The sequence below is a fragment of the Pezoporus wallicus genome, unplaced genomic scaffold (assembly GCF_028554395.1).
Source record: "Pezoporus wallicus isolate ANWC-B61680 ecotype Strahan unplaced genomic scaffold, APGP_CSIRO_Pwel_v1 contig_6999, whole genome shotgun sequence".
NCBI classification, from domain to species: domain Eukaryota; kingdom Metazoa; phylum Chordata; class Aves; order Psittaciformes; family Psittacidae; genus Pezoporus; species Pezoporus wallicus.
In genome coordinates, this window is record NW_026640180.1 from 3002966 (window position 1) to 3025655 (window position 22690).

General features: G+C 40.5%; 1 protein-coding gene across 2 annotated transcripts in view; it reads right to left on the bottom strand.

Moving 5' to 3' along the window:
- UNC5C (unc-5 netrin receptor C) overlaps nucleotides 1-22690 on the bottom strand; it is a 250650-nt gene that overhangs the window by 15500 nt on the left and 212460 nt on the right. The window contains exons 8-11 of one of the 2 annotated variants that reach the window (XM_057418021.1): nucleotides 11368-11424; nucleotides 9700-9891; nucleotides 8101-8445; nucleotides 5517-5604 (exon numbers count right to left, since the gene is read on the bottom strand). In XM_057418021.1, coding sequence (XP_057274004.1) covers nucleotides 5517-5604; nucleotides 8101-8445; nucleotides 9700-9891; nucleotides 11368-11424 — 682 coding nt within the window. The remainder of the gene's footprint in view (nucleotides 1-5516; nucleotides 5605-8100; nucleotides 8446-9699; nucleotides 9892-11367; nucleotides 11425-22690) is intronic. The other variant, XM_057418022.1, reaches the window with a different exon arrangement.

Below are 22690 nucleotides of genomic sequence, written 5' to 3' on the forward strand. Positions count from 1 at the left end.
TCCAGCTGTAATGTGACTGCAGGTAGCAAGGTGTTTAGGGACTGCAGCAAGATCTCAGAAATAAACACCTGAAACCCAGAGGAATGAAGCTAAACCACTAAATGATACATACAGCAGAGAGGTATGCTATGACATCTGACAGGAAAAAGGACCAAATATCCCTTGACAGATATTTTCTCATTTCTCACTGTTTCCAATTTCCATTTTAAAACAAAAGGATTATGCTTTACTATAGTTAATGAGAACAGAAACAGATGCAGTACACAAGATATATCATACAAGAGATATTAATCTTTCTGCTTCAAGGCATAAACCCAACACTAATTGGTGGAATTAGTAAACAACAAATCCCCCTGAAGACAAGTTATTTTGTAGTCATTCATTATGAGCAATTTTCTTCCTTCTCCTGGAGCAGGTGATGCAGCACCAGCAAAGCCAGGATGAGCCAGGCCTAAGATGAGTACCTGTCGTGACTGAGTATTGTGATTTCTTTATTGTGGGTCACAGAAGATCCAGCACACAGACATAAGTAAACATATAGAGCAAGGGAGTTATCTCCTCTAAAGCAGAAAGATCTATGAGCAGAAATCTTAAAAACTGTGAGCCAGAACATACTTTTAGGCTGTTATCAAAAAAAGAACCTAAGCCCCCCAAAAACCCCACGTGCATATGCTTCACTTTCAGTCTGCAGCAGTCTTGGGACAATTTATCAGATGAGATGGGCAGTGGGCTGTATGACTCTGAAGTCTCTTCCTTGGAGGCAAAGAAGATGCTTTTGTTTTACAAAGATCTGACAGAAACTAAAAATCAATCCCCTGTTTAGCATTGCTATTGAAAGGCACTGACAGTAACTGAAAGGTCTTCAAGTATTTTCAGATGTTGTTCCATCCCACACTGCTTATCAAGAACATTCAACCCTAATTTGAAAGCAAACAAACTTTTATGCACTATATCTGGTCCGTTCAAAATCAAATTTGTGTTTTTAATGGGATTACTCATTTGAAACTGTCTCCTTGTAATACACCAGACCATATTCATTAAGGTATGAATCAGACAGCAGATGTGAGCACAACTAGAGAAATCTCTACTTCTCAGTTGGCCTACATTGTGCTTCCTGGCACCATGAGTAGATCTTACACGCAATCACAGCAGCTCAGGAAGCACAGGATGGAGCAGCAAGAGAAGAATGGCTACAGCAACAGATGGCAACCCTTCTACACGGCTTAGCCAAAACTCACAGGGAAGACATTTTACTTGTCCTTTCATTCTTAGGGCTTTATTTTTAATACGTGTTCCTTTTTAAGTTACAAATTTAATCTGAATTCTGGACCGATCCTGATTCTTCTGTCAGTCTGCCTTTAGAAGGAAAATAATCTGAAATGTTGTCCTTTCCTTTTGCTCTTTTGCTGATGGTCTGGTTATTTTATGTTGTATTTTCCAATTACAGTGACTTGCACTTCATGAAATTGCCTTCTGGAGTTGCAAAGTAGTTTTGTTTATGCAACTGAGATACAGATGGAAGGTGGAGAAATGAGATGCAGAAGGCTTCAATTTCTTTTACTTCACAGCTTAGAGTTTACTGGTGAAAAAACCAACATTGCTCCTTGGATCAAACTCATTGATTAGCTATGTGACGTTAATATAAAGTCTATACATACACTATGAAGAGACTGATCCAAGTCTCACCTGACCCTTCTCTCTTTTAGGGTAGCTAATTTGGAAGTTGTACAATTTATGTGTGTCTTTCGCCAAGATCTTCAGGAGTGCTGCTTGGTGCATTCTTCAGGGTTGTCACATTTTGTGGGCATGGAGACAACCACTCTCATTTCCATCATCTCCTGTGTGATGAATTATACAGGAGTGTCCTTCACTGTGCCATATTCAGTGCAGTTCTTGCCTCTGATTAGAGTATGCAAGAGTAGTTCCACCTAAAGCTGTGCAAGCTCGGCAGGGGTTCACAGGAACACGGGAACTGCCAAACGAGATCAAACCAGTGGTCCATCAAGACCCAGACACCATCTAGCACTGACCAGTGCCAGATGTTTCTGAAGGAAGCACACAGCTCCACTAATTTAGCTCACAGCTAAATTTGTTTTTCAACCCAAGGCAGTCAAGAAAATCCTTAGGGTTGGAGGTTTATACTCGTGCTATTTAATGCTTAGTTGTGTAAGACCTAGGCTCTCACGGATGCTCATTGGTACACAGATGCTCTTGTCAGGTTACTGGTCACAGCAATATGCTTATTTTATAGACAAAACCACAACTCCAGAAGGAACCTCTTCTTTTAAATCTCCAAGTTGGTGATACTTCCCCAGGCTAAAGGAGAGAGCATCTGATCACCACTGAAAAACTCAACAAGCTTCAAGACAGAAACCTGTCTGATGTCTATGAAATATTCTCATAGGCTTGTCATTTTTTCACATATACACACACATATCTATACACATACGTATACACACACATACATACCTAGATACCATTTTTTCCACCATAGCCACTTCATAAAGCACATGGACCTTTCTATGAAGTCAACATGCCATCCAGGGATCAGAGCCTGGTAGCTGCTTGCCATTCATATTATCCTGAATGACAGCAGAATGAGGATGAGCTTGCAGTGCAGAAGCAGGAAAATAAGCCTGCTGGAGTACTAGTCCAGGGAAAGAGAAAACCCACTGTGCCATACACATGCTAATACACTTAGAGAAAACAACTGCCTCCAGGTGGCATTTATTGCAAACCACCAGAACCCTGGTTCTCTGCAGAAGGATAATGCTTCTAGTGTGAGCCTCCTGCTCTCACGTGTTTCGATGGATATGAAATGGAATGAGTGCCTCAAAAAGCTCTCCTAACCAATCTGCAAGGCAACATAAAGAGTGTTATTGCTGGGTTGTGAAGTTTCTGAAATTTCTGTGCAACAGGATTCAGAGCCTAACTGGGGAAATGTATTTGGAAAACGAATGAAAAGGGGAATTTGCAGGACTCTGAGGTACAACAGATTTCCTGCTTCAGCTTGACTGTTCCAAAGTTGTTTCCTATTTCTACAAACTAAGGGTGAGCTAAACTTTATGTTGCTGTAGATTCCTGAGCTATGATGGTGAGACTGTTGCTGCACTGATTCTATTTAGGGTAGCACTACAGGGACCACATTCTTGCCTCAGTGGTGATTGTATATCAAGAAAAAGAGACTGCCTTCATTTCTGTTTATAACACCCATTTTATAGTTTTCTATATGTCCCCTTCCAAACTACATCAACACACAACAAGACTTTTCAGCCCATACACATTTACACAGTGCTCATGAAAATAAATACAGGATCTCACAGGGTTTATAGAACACACTCCAGCTACCATTTGGCCACAAAAATGAATGTCTGCATCGAGTCCTTACTGTGGACTATCACTCTCTGCTGGAGTGCTGTAAGAGTGCAGCAGCAGATCTGAAAAATAATTATGCCACACACTAACTTGTGGTACTCACAGGATTCCAATTATATGAAGCAGTATCTGTGGCCCATACAGTCAGAAAAAAAGAGGTTCTGACTGAGCTGCAGCTCTGTTACGGCAATTGAAGTGTCTGCACAGCCCTGCAGCAGGAGACCATTACAGCTGGGTGCTGGGTGCCGGGTGCCATCCACCCCATTCTGCACTGGGGAAAGGGATCAGGTAACGGGGAGGATGTTGCAGTCCTGCAGAGTTTAAGCCCTTTTCAGTGAATATTCAGTAGTCAAAGATTTAGACAATGGAGACCTAATGGACTCCATTTTAAATGTCCTAGAGGTGGTTGATCTCCATGAGCATGAAGAGCCTGGCATGCTGGAGGCGGCCTGAAAAACTGTCACAAGTCAAATAAGCAGCTGGGTCCTATGCACCCATAAAGAGATTACCAACACAACAGAATGAGCCCTGCTGCCCCAGGGGAACGAAATCACTCCTCAAAGTCTTCATTACAGGTGAGGACTCACACCCTTCCATTCACTTCTGCAGGCATACTTCAGTATACTTGCTCAGTTTGGCAGACAACACAGCTCGAAACATGGTTTTCCCAATACAGGTTAACCCAGGCTTCTATCTCCTGGGAGACCTGCTGAGTAACAGCTATCACAAAGCACACAGAGGGGGCTTTATGACCCCTAAAGAAATAAATCAGACTAGCCTGTAACATTGTTGTCCACAACTGCATGAATGGGAAGCAGGGATTCCCTCCATAACTGGCAGGAAATAGAATAACTGTACATATAACTCCTCCTAGGAATAACTTTACTTTTTTATAATTAGGAATTTTAAAAAGGGAGATTTAAAACCAAGTTGAATAAAACTGGATGCCCTCTGATTTAAGGTTTGTTTTTTTTTCCTTCTTCAGGAAAGGGTCCTTTTCAGTGCTGTTTGTAAATGTCTTTAAAACAGCTAAAATAAACAGGAATACAATCAATACTAGGTATGAACAGAGACACTTTTTCTGTAGCTGCAATTAGCTGTTTTCAAAGAGCAGGTCATGAATAATGGATGCAAAAGGGTGGGTGGGGGAGTTACTTAATTTTTCTTTAAGCAGATTATTTTAGCATGGGTGAAAGATTACCAGTCGAAAGAACAGTGTTCAGTATCACGCAGTGTATAAACAGCTGTGGCTTAGCACATAATAAAAGCCATTTAACGGCTGAGCCAAAAAACCTATCTAGCTGTGAGGAGGGAAAAGAGGCAAAGTACCATGTAATGATTGTTTAGATTCACATTTGCCATTCAGCCTTTGTGCACGAGTCCATTCTGCAGACTAAGAGCTCACCTTTCTATTCATGAGGTTTTTCTAAACTGCTTCAAATGGTGACCTTTTTGGAAACTCTTTTTTTATTCCAGGCCTGCTAGATCACTCAATAGACGTTAAGGTCTAGAATATGAATTGGCCACACATGCAGGTAACAGGTGAGAATAACAGGGGTTATCCCAGTATTGGCTCTGGGTGGCCCTTGGCCTGGGGCTGGGCAGAACAACCTGCTTGCTTCTACCTCAGAGCAAGGAGGGGTGGAGGACAACAAAAGCTTTGGCTCCGTCGTCTTCACTTCATGGACTAGCCAAGCCCATGGAGGGTAAAATAACAATTCACCTTCATTGTCATAGGAGAGGAGATTTTACAAGCCAGACGCTCAGGCAGCTGTCCCTCTGCAGAGCAGATTTGTCACCTTGCTCCTCCACAACCTTCTCATTCACAGCATAGGTCTTTATCACGAGGTTACCTCACACCTTCTCTGCCTCACCAAACTCATGCTGGCACGCTTTCCTCACTTCTGGCTATGATTCAGTATTCCTCCAGCCTGAGGGCTTGCTGCAGAGTGCCACTCTCGATTAGAAATGCAGAAGTCTGAGCTCTTTTTGTGGCAAAGTTTATCCTTGCTCGCATTTTACCTCCAAGTCAGAAAACAGCTTCAGCGCTGTAGGCTTTGCATAAGCATATTACCACAGGTCTTTAGGTACTGCATTTTTCCCCTCCGTTAATACACGAGCAAATGAAGGCAATCTTTTACCTCATGTTCTCCTTCCTGTGAACTGTCACATACATTTCATAGACTCTCCCTTGTGGAACAGCACCCGCTGGGATCAGCAAGCTTACTCCTGCAGAACAGAGGAGACACAAAAGATGATAAATTGGAGAAAAAAGAAACTCAGGCAAATGGGCCTGTGCAGTGATAGAAGAGGCAGAAGCCTGCAATGCCAGGTTTCCACCCAGTCTCACCAGTAGACTCTACATGACCTCAGCAACTTGGGAGTAAAAGTATTTACTGTGACCCATGTCTCTGGCAGTGAGATAGTTTGTTGTTACTCCTCTTGTGCATCAGCGCTGAAATACGGGAGTGGAGAAGAGGATTTTCTTCCCTTCCCTTATATTTTATTTAAAGAGCAGACAGACGCTTACGCTGCTGCTTACCTTGTAAAATGATGGGAAAATGAACAACTCGGACTAAAATTTCCAGCAGCTGTAACAGGACATCTCTCTCTAGTCAATTCCTACTTAATTAAAACTGGGAGAGAAAGGCAATGGAGGACTGTCCCAGGAAGCAGTGAGAACTAGCTGTTTCCTGAAAGATGGCTTCTGTGACTGGCATCTTGTCTTCTAATGCACTCAGCTTCTAATTAGACTACTAGGGAGACAAAATTTGGCTTCTTGGTATTTTGAATGCATAAAGGGGTTCAAAACTTGAGTATCCAACCTTGAAAAAAATGTGGGCAAATATGCTCGGTGTCCTTTTCAGGGGCAATTAGCTGCACACTTGGCTACGAAGCCCTGCCATTACTGCCATTTCAGAAATGTCCTGTTGTTACACGACAAACACAGCACATGAACCAGTTATTTCACTCTGCTGGACACGTCTCAGCCAGCTGTCTTTGCAGATGTAGATTAGCTGTGAATCAGTGGCAATGATTTTAATACACTTATTACTACATAGCTGAAAATAAACCTACAGGCAGACTATTTACATATATACATATGCAAAAGAGAGGCTTTATAGAAAGCTTGCACAGCCCTCTTTTCTTTAGCACATGTGGTTTGGTTACGCTGGAGACCTTCCACATGTTGGTGTACAGGGGCTCAGTACCGTACCTGGCTTTGAAGGGTAGAGAATAGCTCGGAAAGCATTTTGCATGAACCCCTTCTGACACTTGTTTCCTTGCAGGCATGCAAGAACCTAAACTATGCATGTCCTCAGCTGTAACAGGGCAAGCATAGTGTAATTTACATCATATCACTAGGAGTATATACATACATCTAGAAGCAGCACGGAGGCATACATGCTAGTGGTAGATAGATTGATATATTTTACAAAACATAACCATTTTTAAGGGATTACAGCAATAAATAATAATTTTTTCCTTTATAAATTGATATTAATATATGTGAATTAAATGTGACTAATAGACTGATGACAATGTGCACCGCCATGGCATAATAAACCTGAGTATTAATATCTACCTTCAGCTGCTACTTAAAGAAATGTGAAATCCAGAATTGTATAGCATAAATATTCAACATTGTTCAGCAGTCAGCATCAGATTTCTTTAAGTAGTTAAGCTTTCACTTAAATTTAATAGCTATTTTGCCCCCCTATTCCATGGTAGCTCAAAGAGAGTGCCTACAAGGGTACGCACCACCTCTTTTTGGTCAGGGCACCGTGCTGTAAAATGGCCAAGAGTTGACCACGAGATGCAAAGGAGAAATCCCCCACATCCAGTGTTTCATGCATTTGATTCAATCCCACTTCAGATGTTAATGTTGCTTCTCATTAGTATGCCAAACCACAGGAACATCTAGGCGCTGAACTTCCTCAACACTTCATTTAGGAGCCAAACAGCAATAAGCCTCTCCCAAAAAATCCAGCTGCAAGAGCTGAGCTCTCCCAAGGCTGCCCAGGAACTACCTGGATGCTCTGAACCTGCCTCCTGACGCCCAGATGGCACGAAGGGGGCCTAGCAGCCTGGCCTCGTACTGTAAGAGAAAGACTGAGTAGCACTTTGCAATTACATCAAAAGGCATTTGATGCTCAGTCCCTCTCTTTCCTAGTTGTAAAAGAAGTCAGCAATACATGTAACAAGGTGAGAAATACAGAAGAGACACTCTTGGGTCTTATTTTTCTTGTGTATGTAATGTGTGCAGGAAAAAAGCCTTAAAAAAAATTAGTATTCTGGTGTCCTTCAATACCACATAGTCTGAAATGAATTGGAAGTGGAACAAACAATTTGTTTTTTAAATATTTTGTCCTTTTTATGTGCTATAACAAGATTGAGGCTTTCTGGCTTGGAGTCCCTTTTCTAGAGCTGCATGAAAGGAAAAGGTGAAGGATGCTGAATTGCACTTCACACAGGTAAGCTCTAAAGCCTTGCATGTCTCATAAAGTGGCTAAGAGCCCTGCAATATTCTGTTTCAAAGGTGGCCAGGACTTTGGGGAAAGAATATTTGAAGTACCTTGGTAAACCTGAAAGGGAGAGGAAGAAAACATCTGTTCTGAACAAAGAAAAGGCAGGGTCCTTGCTTTTTCCAGCATAAAAGCAAGCTAACTCCACTTAAAACCGCAAAACAATCACACCTTTAAGCCCACAGTGACTAGCACTTACCTGAGTTGGGAATTACTAAGTGACCTCCTAAGGAATTGAATGTCCCAAATGCAGTGCATGATGGGTCAGTCTGCCGAGCAAGGCTCTGGTTCTTCAGGTTCAGGGTCTCATTCTCCAGCAGTGACTGTGTAATCTGTGGGGACAGCTTGGAGGAGAAGTCAGACAGGTCCTCCTGGGGGGTGACTGCACTGGAGGTGTTATAAACTTTGATCTTCAAGTTGGGCAGCGGGTCCAGGATTGGAGAATTGGTCATTGGGATTTTATCAGAGACATCATGCAAGGCATAAACAGGACCCCTGTACAAGGCTGCAGCAGAAGTGAGGTCTGGTGGCACAGCCAGGAGGTCTGCATTGGAGATGAGAAGAAAGAACACTATTAATTCTCTATTCTGATAACTTACTTCTGGATAACAATTCAGGTTTATATTCTGTGTTTTGCCTTTCATACCAAAGGTTAAGATATGCAATGTCCTTGCCAGACTGACCTTCATCTCCTTTTCCATGCATACTCCCAGAGCTTGTATTGCCCCAGCTGCTATGGAATCTAATTGTCATCCAAAATTACAGCACATTTCTGCTTTCAAGATTTTTCACTGGGATTATTTTGTTAGGCTTCACTCAGATTTCAAGTATGACATGCTTAGCTTCAGGGCAAGATCTTTTCCTTACTCAGTAGATACCATTTAATTACCTAATACCCCCTCCCTAAATTCTAAGTGACAATCATGAACCAATTTATCTAATTGGCCTAACAACAGCATTCCTAAAATAAAAGACAGAACAAACCTATTAAGTCATTGTGCCCACAACTCCCTGCAGTGGGGCATTAGTACCTGCATCACACTTTTTGGAGATTTGTTTTAAAAGTACCTCCGATAAAGAAAATCACACTTCTGCTAATCTACATGAAAGCCCTCTTGTAATCTTAACTCTTACTTAGATTTATTCTTCTAACACACATACTGGGATAAAAGAGGAACCCTTCAGCCAAAATATGTGTCTTCAAAAAGCCAGTACTATCTTTAGAGGTTGTTTTGTTTTTTTTCCCCCTGGCCAATGAAGTGTAGAAATAATCAAGCTGTTATGCACCAGTGATAAAAAAGCTCATTATTAAATTATGTTTGGCTGCAACTTCTTCTACATTGTCTATTGAAATTACAGTATTTCTTAGACTACTGTTTATGCCTGTAGAGACAGGGCACTGGAAAAATGGCTATTAGTGAAATAAAATGGAGGAAGATGCGGTAGAATTGCTGTACCATAATATCACTCTTGTGATTAATCCTGCCTCAATTGTTTCTGTTAGACTTTGATTTAAATTTCAGCTGGACCTGTATTTCCACGAATGTCTCTTTCACTCTTGCATTCACGCTCTCTTCAGAAGCTAAATTCCTCTGCTTTATGCTCTTGAGCACATCTGAAAAATGCCAATGTGGGTTTTGAGCACTTGACTATCAGAAACAAATGGATATGATCTTTCTCCCTTTTAACAAGTGCCAACAAGTATCCAGCCAGTAACATTCATGCAGCCCAAGAGAACATAACCTTATAGAATCTCCCTGAATTGGTCAACATGGAGTAGAGTGAAATGACAACTAACCTTGCCTTGCAGCCTTGATATTAACAGGCTGAAATCCCCCATTTAGCGCCGAGGAGTCAATAATATCTGAATCAAAGTCACGGTGGTTCTTGCGATAGACAAACAGGGCCACGACCACGGAAATAGCTAGGCACACGATCACGGCTATGACGATCCCAACGTAGAGAGCAACATCATCTGAGTCAGGAGCAGCTAGAAAGAGAGAGACCAGGAACATTGAAGAAAAGTGTTCTTCACAGGCACTTTCAAGAAAACAGATTCTTACTATTCTCGTTTCCTGCACATATTTACTACCCTTTTTATAGGTTAATTTAAAATCCATTTCCAAAGCTATATAACAGGTCTATGCCCTTTTGATGGAAAATGATCTTTGATTTCTTTCTCACTCGTGTTCTAACTCATTCCCTATCTACTTGTTCATCTATCTAGTACCCAGGCTGTGGAATACTAAGTATAACATGTTATAGACTTAGTCTCATGAAGTAAATCCACCCTATGAAATAAAATAATATATCTTAGTGATGTGGCATCATAATATTGGTATTTAGTGGCTCATCTAATCGCAAAAGCCATATTGTGGGTTTTTCAACTTCAGAAGTCTAATTAATTAAAAAAAAAAGAAGTAAAAAAAACCCCAAAATCTATTTTCTATTAAATGCCTGGAATATCAGGATGCATTTGTGGGTTTGTTTTTTTTTAACTATAACGTGTCACGCCATTTTTGCCTTCCATCCATTTCTGTTATAAAAATAATCTGTTAAAGCAGAGGATCAAACACTGAATTCTCATCACTGGCATTAAGGCATACGTATTTGGATAAAAGCTGAAGCAAGTAGAAGAAATAATGTGGTAATTTACCAAAAGGAACCAAGATTTATTATGGCTGTCTTGTAAGAAAATGGCTATGATATTTCTACTAGCTGCTTATACTGTATCTTCAGCACTAATTCCAGGCTAATCTCTAGCATCATTATCCACCAGTCATTTTTTTTTTCCAAAAGGTACGAATATGTGATCAAAATGTCATGTGTTTCTATACAGTGAAGAATCCCAGTTTTAGAAATAGCGTAATGAAAAAAGAAAGTGCAAAAACAAATCAGACTTTTTCAGTATCCCATTTTTCTTAGTTTGAAACATGTGAAATCATTTTTATTCTCTTTTTTTGCTCCCTGCCTTTTAGCCATTTAAGCCAAGACACCCTCCAGCTGCAGAGGTGAGAGCTGGCAGATGTTGAAAGGGACTGATCAATCTCCTTAAGCTCCTGGCTATCAATCTTCCATGTACCAGCCTCAAAACATCACACTGTTTTTCCCCAGCAGTTCAGGAAGTAGATCTCTGAATTCCAGCTCAAATAAAAGTTACTCCTCCACCACACTTCTTCCATTTGCTAAGGAAATTTTAATGAGAAAAGGGTACATTCTCTCCAGTTTCTGTCTCCGAGGCAGCATCTTTACCCATTTTCCCCACACATGAGGGCCGTTACCATTCTGTGTCAGCCCACTGACAGCAAAACACTGAAACTGCTGTCAAGCAAGCAGCATGCCACTTACTCTGATGAACAGGTTCCTCCTTTGCCTAGGCATACAGAGCTGGCATAACAGTGAAGCTTGACCCAAAGAACAGCATCAAATTAGCATTCAGGAATGTAAAATCAAATATTAAACTTACAAGAAAATCCATATTCATTCTGGGTTCTCTGTTCAGTTGAAATAGGATAAATGAAACCTTAAAAAGAAAGAAATTAAACAAAAATAGGAACAAAATCAAATTAATGAGAACAAAAAAGGGAAGCATGAAAAATGGTTTAATTAAAAAAAAAAAAAGGAAAAGAAACTGATGGCACTTTAAAATTCTGATATAGCACAGAATTATGATTTTGCATCCCCTGTCTGCTCCAGAGCCTTACTAAGAATTAATAAGCAGGCAGATTGAATTTCTAAGCCAAAATCAGTCTCGAGTCACTAACTTTGGAGTGCTTAAAGTCTTTCTTTTATTGAGCATAAACTCTAATGGTTCTAATTTATTTCAGACATCAAGGGTCATTAGCATATGGAAAGTCTTTTCTCCCTATCCCTGCCATATGCTTTAATTCCAAGGAAATGTTTGGTAAAGCTCTAAACATTTTTTTTATTAAATTACAGTAGCTTGTTGATCTAATAGAGCTAAAGGAGACCTGTCATCACTGGTCAGAGGTTAAACACCTATTCACTGAGCAGAATCCATACGCAAAGCCCTCTCTCTGTATTTCTTTGGAATTATTTTATCCTTTCTTTAATACTTGCTCAATAGGGATTCCTCAGGGAGTGAAGAATTTGTCAGCAAACAGGAAACTGAGTGGCTTCTCTTCAAAATTATTACAAAATCAATAAGGCCTCTGGGGTTATAGCATTATTTATTTGAAATCTTTGCAAGCACCATACATTGACAAAATCATAATGCAATTTACAGCTGCATTTCAGAAAGGACAAATAAGAGAGATCGTTTCTTTCGTCTTTTCTTTCTGCAGCTCCTAGCACATGGCACACTGGAACTGCTTAGTGTGAACTCACTAAACATCTCCCAGCTGCTTTCCATTCATACAGGAAGTTAGTAAAATGCCCCCAGTCCCATCCTGCTGGAAAGGTAAATGACAAATCCAAAGTAAGCAGAGGAGCTGTTGTCAGGGACAGGATTAGAGTTGGTGTAAAACAGAAGGTACTTCTCCTCCATCACCTTTCCTTCAGTGCTTTTGAAGGGAACTTCACCACCTCCCCTGTGAGGAGCACCCCACCTCCCACACTGTGAGGAGCCTGCACAGCCAGGGGCTCCCTGCAGGTGAAATGAAACTGGAAAATGCACTCCTGGTGTGTGCGTAATGCGCAGTATCACATTACAGGCAGGCCAGAGTAATAATCCCCAAGCTCCCAGAAATGCTGAGCTTGGGTGCTCAGCATCTGTTGTGCTTTACATATCTCTTCCTGCTTGGCAGCACTGCTTGCTAATGAAGACATAGTCTATCCCAATCGCAGGTACAGACACCCCTCTGCTGAAATTTCTAGATATTAACTCTTGCGTAATGCTACTTTAACTAAAATATCAGAGCAAGAAGAGCTACTTTTTCATGATGATGTTTTTTCTGAGGTATCATGGGACAGACTATATTGCCTGCAATATCTATTTAAAACTTTTATTTCACAGCAATGATTCCAGCCTTACAATTGCTTTTAGAAATATTATATTCTTACATTCATTTACTTGGTTCTTTGAGGCAAGTTCACCTATGTGTACTCTCAGCATGCATACTCAATCTTTCTTAATCACTGCTTCCTACTTCTACTAGTGTACTCCTGGTATGTGACATAAAAAGTCAGGTGAGCAACTTCTGAGGGCTCGAGTGAGTGCTCATCAAGTCTGGGCATGAATTTACAGTACCCTAGTTACTCCCCACTTGCTTCCCAGATGAATGCTAAGGCCCATATTTAGTCAACCTAAATTGCAGCTATAGCCTTATGCCCAATATTTCCTTAGGCAAGATGCCTCTGGAGACCAAGACGCAGGCAGCAGGAAATACGAGGCACAAGGACAAGGTAGAATTTAGGCAGGCTGCATCTCCAAATGCCTTTTTACTTCATACTTAAATCCACTGTGAAAGCTGAGGACATCTCCCTGCACTTCATGTGTCCCAGCATGTTCTCAGGGGACCTCGCATCAAGCAGTATGCATCCCCTGGCTCTGCATCATCCATGGAGCTTGACCTCACTGTGCAGAGCTAGGAAGGCTATTCTTCTCTCCTTATGTTGTATTGCAGCTGGCAAGTTTTACATTCAAAGTTGTGTGTTATTCCTGTCACATCTGAAGTGACCTATCAATTGCCACTCAACAGGCACAAAGGATGGCACTGCCTGGATCAGCTGTGATGTTACTGAAAGCATTCTTTCCTCCCAGGAAAACGCTATTCCAAATTCAAATCTTTTCAGCAAAGTAAACATGTGTGGTCCTCAAATACTCTACTAGAAATTTACCTCATTGAAACCTCTTCATAGACCCTGTTTGCTGCAAACATTTACTTGTGTCTCACAAGTTTGCATAGATTTTGTTACTGCTTCAGAGAGCATCCTTGCAGCTATGTAAGAGTGTCACCAATTTCTTCAACAGAAAGGTTTTGTATACGTATTCAAAGGCATATCTGTTAAAATGAGAGGAAGAGGCAAGGATACTGCTCACTACTTCCATTAGCCTCGCAAACCCAAACGTTTAGTGAAGTATGCCTGATTTTATTCTCCTCTGTGTGCTGTGAACTAAACCAAGCACTCAATTCCAGCCAACTCTTTCTGTGCAAACATTGCTTGGCTTTCACAAGTGTCTGCAAGGTCACATTTACAACCTGAAAAACATGTTTTTTACATAAAAGGAAGGCGTGGGCAAGGTGGAAGGGTTAAGGGCTGTTGAGTGAGACGCCTTGTGTTTGAGTCATGGGCGTGCCAATTCTTTGATGAGGGACAAGATTTAGGGGTGATGGTAGTGGCTGGGCAGGAGGTAGCATTAATTGTAGAATCATTTGGTTTGGGTTGGAAGGAACCTTAAAGATCACCTAGTTCCAACCCCCTGCCACCTTCCGCTAGATCAGGTTGCTCAAAGCCCCTTTCAACTACAAGGGGCTGGACAGCCACAGCTCTGGATAACCTGCTCCAGGGTCTCACACCTCTCAAGGTAAAGAAATTTGTAATAGCTAATATACATCTACCCTCTTTCAGTTGAAAATTATTCCTTCTTGTCCTATCACTACATGCCCTTGTAAAAAGTCCCTGCAATGATGCAAAACCTGCTGGGATTAGTAACTGAAATAATGAAGAATGATTTCCCTCTTCTGTTCAGTGTAACTGCAGTAAAAAGAGACTTTTCCTTGTGGGTTTATTTTTTTTTTCTCCCTTCTTGTATGAACAGCACCGCTTGGCAAGTACCTGAGGGACTTCTAACAGGATCATCAAAATTTTAACGAGGGTGAATTTAGAAAGGTGCTGGTGGGTTTTACTCAAGGAAGGCTGCTGAGGCTGCTGACTCCCACTCGGAGCAGCTGGTTGCACAGTGAGCTACTTGCTTTGAGAAAAGTAATTTAAGCTTCTTCCTGCAACTTGTTGGGAAATGTACTTTTTCAAAGGGGCTTTTGATGTTTTGTTGTGAAGCTTACTGCTGGATGAGTAAAATAGTAATAATCATACTTCCCACTTGCAGAGTCCCTCCTGTTTGAGGCTCTCAGAGGCCTACCAACAGTGGGTATTTGTTTCCCTCATTTTACAGGTACCTCACCCTATGTGATATGTAGGGAATCAATGGGAGGCTTGGGTTAACCTACAGGAATTGTATCACTGTAATTGCACACTAAATGCATTCATTAAAAAGGCTTTAATTAAGTTGGTGTTTCTCCATGCATTCTACTTTATATTCCAATTTAGGCTTGTAAATACATTTTTTGTCCCTGTGGAAGTGCTTCTATTAAGTGTTAACGGTGGGCTTTTTTGACTAACATAATCACACTAGCACAAATCTCTTGTACAAATGCAGAATGTATCATTATAAAGGTGCATTACGCAGGCATTGCCTATTCTCTTCCTTTAAAGGATGTGAAGAGCAATTTAAGCACCTTTATAATGATTTAAACCACAGGGGAATGTGGAGAAAGGTGAACATGTCAGATTGTACTGGAAAGATAAACCAATCCAACACTGGTATATAGAAAAGACTTCAGCAGGCTTTTTATCAGTTTAGTTTAACTCAATTTCAGCATCAGTCACACTTACAGTGATTTTGGGAATTGTGACCATTTAACTAAATAGATTTTGAAGCTCATTTAATTAGTTTGGTGCAGTTTGTGAAGGCAGATGATCCCCAAACACTGGGAGTCCAGCCTGAGCATTCTGGTCCCTTATGTCTTGCTCTGACCTTCTGGGAACACAATTGTGCCAGAGGCCACAGGAGACATAGCGGCGGGTCTGTGTGGCTGAATGGCCTTCAGTGTATCTGCATGTGTGGGATCATCTGCCTTAGGAAGTTAGCTCTGACAAATAGGCAGGCTGACCCTTTTTACAGCATGAATTCATCTGCTGCAATTTTCCTTGGGACAAGTAGATGAACCTTCTGCCAATTTGGGGAAAATGGAACATTTGGGAATAGAGAATCTTAGACCTATGAAAGGTAATTATGCAGAGATTATGGCACTGACCCTCTTGGGACTGAGATTGAAAGAGAGTGCCACCAAACATGTCATCAAAACAACTTTTCTAAGCTCTTCTATTCTTCTGGGTGAGAATCTACCCCTGAGAATATCCGTGAGCACATATACACAAACACAATGTTCAGACTGGAAACTCAGTATCATGACTATGAGCATCCTGAAATCCTGTGCTTGATTTTACCTAGAAAGCCATGGGAATACTGCCTTGGCCTGCTAACTGGCTTATTTTAAAGACATTTATCCCTGTGATACAAAACATTAGGTCACAGATTCATGCAGAAGGCACTTTGTAACTGGCTCCCCTTTTGGGGATTTTGCTACTTGTCTTGTTATAATGAATTTATATTAATGGATAGCAATTTTAAGGTGAATTGATCAGATTATGAAAATATCTGCAAAATACTTTCAATATTTGAAAAACGTTTGCAAAAAAAAAAAATCACATAAGAGAGAAAGAATTCCCAGTTTTCCATTTGTATTTTCCCAAGCTTCTTTCCCTCTTCCAAGCCAGTAACTAAGTGAAACGGTAGAGTTGTTGAAGGTGATCTTTCTAGGCACTTAGAGGGCTCATAGAGTTTGGGTGGTATTTACAAAAATATTTACAGTTATCCTGCAAAGAAATTGCTTGATACCATTACCTGCTGAGGTCACAGCTAATGATACATGTTTTGAGACTATTTCAAGGTCAGTGAGAGTTGGAGACATACACTTTCATTTAATAAAGTGAAGATTGCATAAAGCATGCCATAACTGCTTGTTTCTTTAATGCATCACATTTTAATCTGCCACCACTTGCTTCTAATCTATAAATGCTCTTTACCCTCTAAGTAGCAGTTCCAAAAGGAGCTAAGATCATGTAATTACATGGCCCTGTTGAAAGCCTAGCCACATGCCAGGTCTCAATAACATCCTGTTGCAATGAACTCAACAGGTTAAGCATAATATATTGTAAGAGCACTTTTCCCCCTTTTGGCTCCACAGTCAATGCCCTTAAACTGTATTCAACTGCTGTCTGCCTTTCTCTGCTTTGATGGCTTTATCCATTGTTGTACTGACACTGAAGCAGGAATAAGCTCTTGCTGGCAAAAGGCTGTGAACCACAAAACTAGGATGGACAGATGAACACAGACTAATCCTCACATGCAGATGCTTAAAATCTGACGGAACTAGTTCTTAAATGCTATAAGGTCTTCTTTCAGCATTTATTAAGTTATCTTCCTCTTTTCCCCAGCTCCAGTGGCTCAGAATTTTATTTAAAATCTTTGGGTTTTGCTGAAATTTCCTATACTTGGCCTCAGTCTCGTACCTTGTTTTAAAATGTTTGATTAAATTTGGATTAAAAACCTTAATGTTTTTTATTTATTTGGTCTGGTTTTGTTGATTTTTTAGTTCACCAGATCTCAATGGGAAAATAAATAAGGTATATATTGCGGTTTCCAAACTCCAGGCTCTTGAAATTCAGCTTTTCTTCTTTTTCCTGTAAAATGCCATTCTCAATTCAAAGTCAGCCCTATTTCAGATGTGTAAAACTCTGCACTCCTAGGAAGAGATATCCAGTAATTCTAAATTCTGAATTCCATTACAAAGAGACATTTTAGAGACAAAGAAGAAAAAAGGCACATGCCCCTACAGTGTTTGCAGTGCTGTTGGAGCAGGGATCTTGCATTACCAGTTCTGCTTCCATCTTCTGCCTCCTCTGACTTACCCAGTTCACCATTACTTCTCAGCAATCCTACAGCTATCAACAGCTTGCCGAGTTTCTTCATTATCTTAAAGGAAACCCTAGATGATAAATACAGTTTTGAAATCAACGATTTCAAAAGACCCTTTCAAAAAACACTTTCGAGGGCTTTCCAAATGTTAATTCAGATTCATTGCAATGCTGTAGATTCCAGTCTAGTCCCTATGATGGACAAGCAGTCACATATTCTCAGGATAGGAGAAGAAATTCAAGAGACTTAATTTGACATTCAGGACTTTTAAATAGCCCTGTTCAGGTTCCACTGTCCAGAGACTATGACTGCACAACCATCCAGTACTTTCCTTTTCTACAAGGGGGCAGAGTTAACAGTAAAAGAGCAACCTTAGAGTAAGCCCCATATTCTGACAGCTTAGTGCTAAGGCTTCATGTTCACTTAACATGTTGCTAATGCGGACTTACTCCAGGAGAAATATTAACAATAACCTTTGAATCTTAACTGCTGTTAATTGCTTCTTTCCTCTGCTATTTCCCAGGAACTCGAGCACCTAAACATGAAGATGTGACACTTTATACTGTATTTGTGTGGTTAAAAGTTTTAAAAAGAACAACAAACAGATTCCCTGGAGCTGCAAAAAATCTCAGGGAGAATGTGCCTATCTATTTACTATTATAACGAAAGACCTTCATGTCTGCAGTAATGATGCTGAAGGGCAGATATGATACAGGGCATTTCAGAGATGATGCACAGTAATTTATTTTCCTTCCAAAGGACTAATTATCTGCATGCTCAGGGTGGACTAATAAACAAAGAGCTTGAGGTTTTGTGATTGATTATTTACTTGGGTATTATCTCAGATATCTCATAACAGGGTAGGTTAAATGGGGAGTCTTTCTTGTTCTGTTCTTGAACTTGAGCTTATGATATTCTATAATTAAGGTTGCAACTATGTTTTCATCTCAAATTACATACCTGACATTTTGTTAACATTGTGAGAAAGGTCTTGTTTGAGTTTAAACATGCATGTCATCTATATAGGGGTAGGGGAAGATGGAAGAGTAGGATAACTTGTTGCTAAAATTTGATGTGGATTAGAATAGGCAATTTTGACATTATGCTATCTTTTACAGGTAGGGACTTTGACCTTTTGGTTAAATCTTACATCAGTCTTTAGTATCTTGGAAGCACAGAAGTTTAACTCTGGGTTTGCTATGCATGTTTGGCAGCAAAAGCAAATACATATCTAGCATTACAATTTGCTAGACTGTATATCTGCAAGTTCCATGTTTGCAATGATTGAATATTAGGCTGTCTTCCTGGGGTTTGTCCTGTTTTGCAGTTATAGTGTGATAAGAGCACAGAGGCCATAGAGAGGGCTGAAGAAACAACATGGGGCAGCACAGAAGAGTGAACACATGGCAAACAGCTAGATAAACAAAGGGACAAGCTGAAAGAGGAACTAGGAGAAGGGATTGGAACTGTTAGAAATGCTGGAAAAAAAGTCTCATGGAAAGCATAAGTTCTCTATATGGATGTTCAATGACAGGTAACAAAACCTTTGGTACGTCTGTAAGCTCACAGGTAAGTAACTTGAATTCCCCAGCTGATAACCTCAAAAGCCCCAGGGACTCCAGAATAACCTGATGAGCTCAATGCTCTTTGCTCAGACTATAGAAACTTCCTTCCTCAACATGATTTTTTTTAATTTAAGGGTACTGGATATATTTTTGTTAGTCTTTTGGGTAGAACACAGATTTAGAAATAGAGAGTGTTGAGTTTTGCTCTTGAACCTGTCACTTGACTGCCTGATGAGCCTTGGGCTGCTCATGTAACCTGTTTTGCCTGACACCCTGACAGGAAAGCAAAAGTCACGAAATATAACCACCTTTGTACATCATAAGGAAAATATAAACACATTATTTTTACTGTATATTGTTTGGGGTTTTGGGTTTGATTTTTTTTTTTTTTCTTACAATGAAGTTAATGTATCAGTTAGCCTTTATTATAAGATTTCAGTTTTCCTTTCATCTATCCAAGTAATTCTTCGGGGTTTTTAATGTACAGAGAAATAAGGAAAGAATAAAAGAAAAACACAAGGGAGTTAAGAGGAATAGAAATTATACATGGCCAAGGTTGGGGTTTTTCTCCTTTCTGCAGGCTATGATATTCTGTAATTTTTGAAAACAGCCTAGAGATCCTGAAGTACTTGTCTCTCATTAGAATTAATGTGGAGGTGGCTCTTTCTGAACTGACTGGGGCAAAACACAGCAGTTTCAGTGTCCTGGGTTCTGCTTGTGGATCTGTACTTCTATTTTCTCTGAATGCTTTATCTGCTTCTAGCAGTAGGCTTTCTAGACAAGAGCTCTCAGTTGCAGAGGCCCCATCAGAGCGTGGACACTCCTCAGCTGGGGATTTCTCATGTCACTACGATAAAAATAAAGATGAGTTATTACTCTGAGATGTGTGCACAAACTCCCCTAGCTGCTACACCATTATCTAGTAGTTGGGTTGAAAACAGAGTAACACATCTCTCATATGAAGTAATAGAATTACAGCAAACTTCCTTTAGGAACAAATGAGGTACTTTCTTCAAGTGAAGGAGCCACTCCCTGCAATGACTCAGCAAAACAGGCCAGGTGGCATTATCATCGTGCCAACAGACTGAATGTATTAGAAGTTCTCGACTGACCCACATGGTCTTAATAAAAGGTTGTATTTAATTCCTTTGCACACACAGGCTTCTGTTGCAGTCTCCCTTGAGAGAGCTTTGCTTACCTCCTGGAGTCTGGAAACATTCCCCTGCTCTTTGCACACTAATCTGCTCTGGAGGAACAGGGGTCCTCATCAAACTGCTCTGCCCTGTAATTCTTTCCTGAATACCTGCTTTCAGAACAGGCCAAAAAAGGAAACAAATGCTTATTCCATCAGAGTTTCTGGCATGTCACATTAAACAAGTAGGGCATGTGCAGAATACGTATGTTTTGGGAAGGAAGACAGATGCTAGTATCAGGTTAAGCTTACTTTCTACTCAAGACCTGTGTATAAACAGGCATGAGACTGGAAAAGGGCAGCAGTTAACCATTTCATGCACAAACAGGACAAACAGCATCTTTTTCACTTGCTTAGGCACTATCATTGTAAATGGGGAACTTACGAACATCATACTGCCTTTCAGATGAGGATTTCAAAGTGCTCAGAAAACATAATTTGCTGCCATCATTTCACGTCAACTCACTCTTGATTAGAAGACAGCCTTTTTTATTTTTTTATTTTTTAATAAGGAATTGAATTACTAGTCTGATAATAACAACTTCACCATAGCATAGGTGCCTTTTCCTCAAGTGGTGTATCTTCTATTTGAATGTTCAAGGAGTTAAGCTATGTGCAGGGAGAGAACCAAAGTGACCCCAGAGTGAGCCCAGAGTGCTGTCTCTAACAATGGGCAAAGATGTTTTGAACCTTTAAGTGAGAGTAGCATGTCTCAGTTTTTTCACATTTATTTAAATCCAAAGCAAGAAAGGAAAAGTCCATGCTGGATGTGATGACGCTTGGCAATGATTCACAAGCGGAAATCTGATTTTGGACCTATTGGCTTTCTATTCCATATTGTGAGACTGTATAAAGTAAACAGGTTTTACTACTCAGAGCAACAGTACCCTTTATGTAACTATATAATCCACAGTCCTCAAGTGACAACACACACTTCACTACTACCTTACCATTGTAAGATAGCTAACCCTTTGTTTTGGAAAAAAATGAAAACACAACTTAGACAGCCTTTTATGAAAAGCCACAATCACAGAATCATGAACAGTTAGGGTTGGAAAGGACCTTAAGATCATCTAGTTCCAGCCCTGCTGCCTTGGGCAGGGAGACCTCACACTAGACCATGTCACCCAAGATTCGATTCAACCTGGCCTTTAACACTGCCAGGGATGGAGCATTTATCACTTTATCACAATGATCTACTAAAGCCAAGATTGAGCTGAAGAAGGGGCACTAGTTGTCTCCTTCTGACAGTGTTAGTGCTGACCCTGACAGGATTTCAGAAAAGATCAGCAGCTTTACCAGCATGCACAGGCACCAGCCTCATGCCTACACACTTTAGGTACTTATTTATTCAGGACAGGGACAATATCAACCTGAACACTGTCACTGCAGATCCTCAACTGAAAGGACACAGGTGACGTGCTCTGAGCTTGACAGCTGCACATCACAACTCATATAATAAGCCTTCAGTGTAACTATGCAACACAGCTAACTCTCTTCACAGATTGTCAACCTCTTCTGCATTACCAGCACCATTTTACACACAATGCAAAACAGAATTTGGCCCACCAGAGAGTTTAGCATGTGTTTGGTACCACACACATGATCTCACAGTCATTCCAGACTGGCCCCAGCAAAACAAACACTTCCCTTTGTATGTTGCTTTGAACATTATTTCTGATCTAGTTAAGGGAACTACTTGTGCTGAAGTTTGAGCCAGCAAAGTGGAGTGCTTTGCCTTTTTGGTCCCCACACAGAACACCCACCAAATTCATTAGGTAGGATGAGTGGGGGGCTAATTGCAGTGTTTCAATTTATAGTAATCCCCTGTGAGATGCAGTGCCTGCCTTTAAAAGCGTTGTTCCTTGCTCTGAAGTATTTACCACTCAGTACTCATACTTCAAATGGGAAATAATGCAACTATGGAGGCAATAATGCAACAAGTGTGGGTGGTAACCAGCCAATTCTTCTTAAACTTACATTTTTGTTCCAGAAGATCATATTAATGCTATTATGGGAATTACAGAATTGTTATAATGGGATCTGCTGGACAAGATTGTGTATTTGGAAACTTAAAATAGCAACAACAGTCCTGAATCTTCACTACAGCTGCTTTTTCTCCTCAATTCAGCCTGCTGTCTCTCTGCAGGCTCTCTAGTTTAATGACTGCTCATCCTTTAATGTTAACAGAAAAATATTAACTACTGGATAAGGGAGTGTATGTGTGTACTAGCAAGATCATTAGTCTGAATAAATGCGACAGCAGAGTTGCACGAGAAATGCCAGTTAGTGGTAAGCACAAACTACAGCT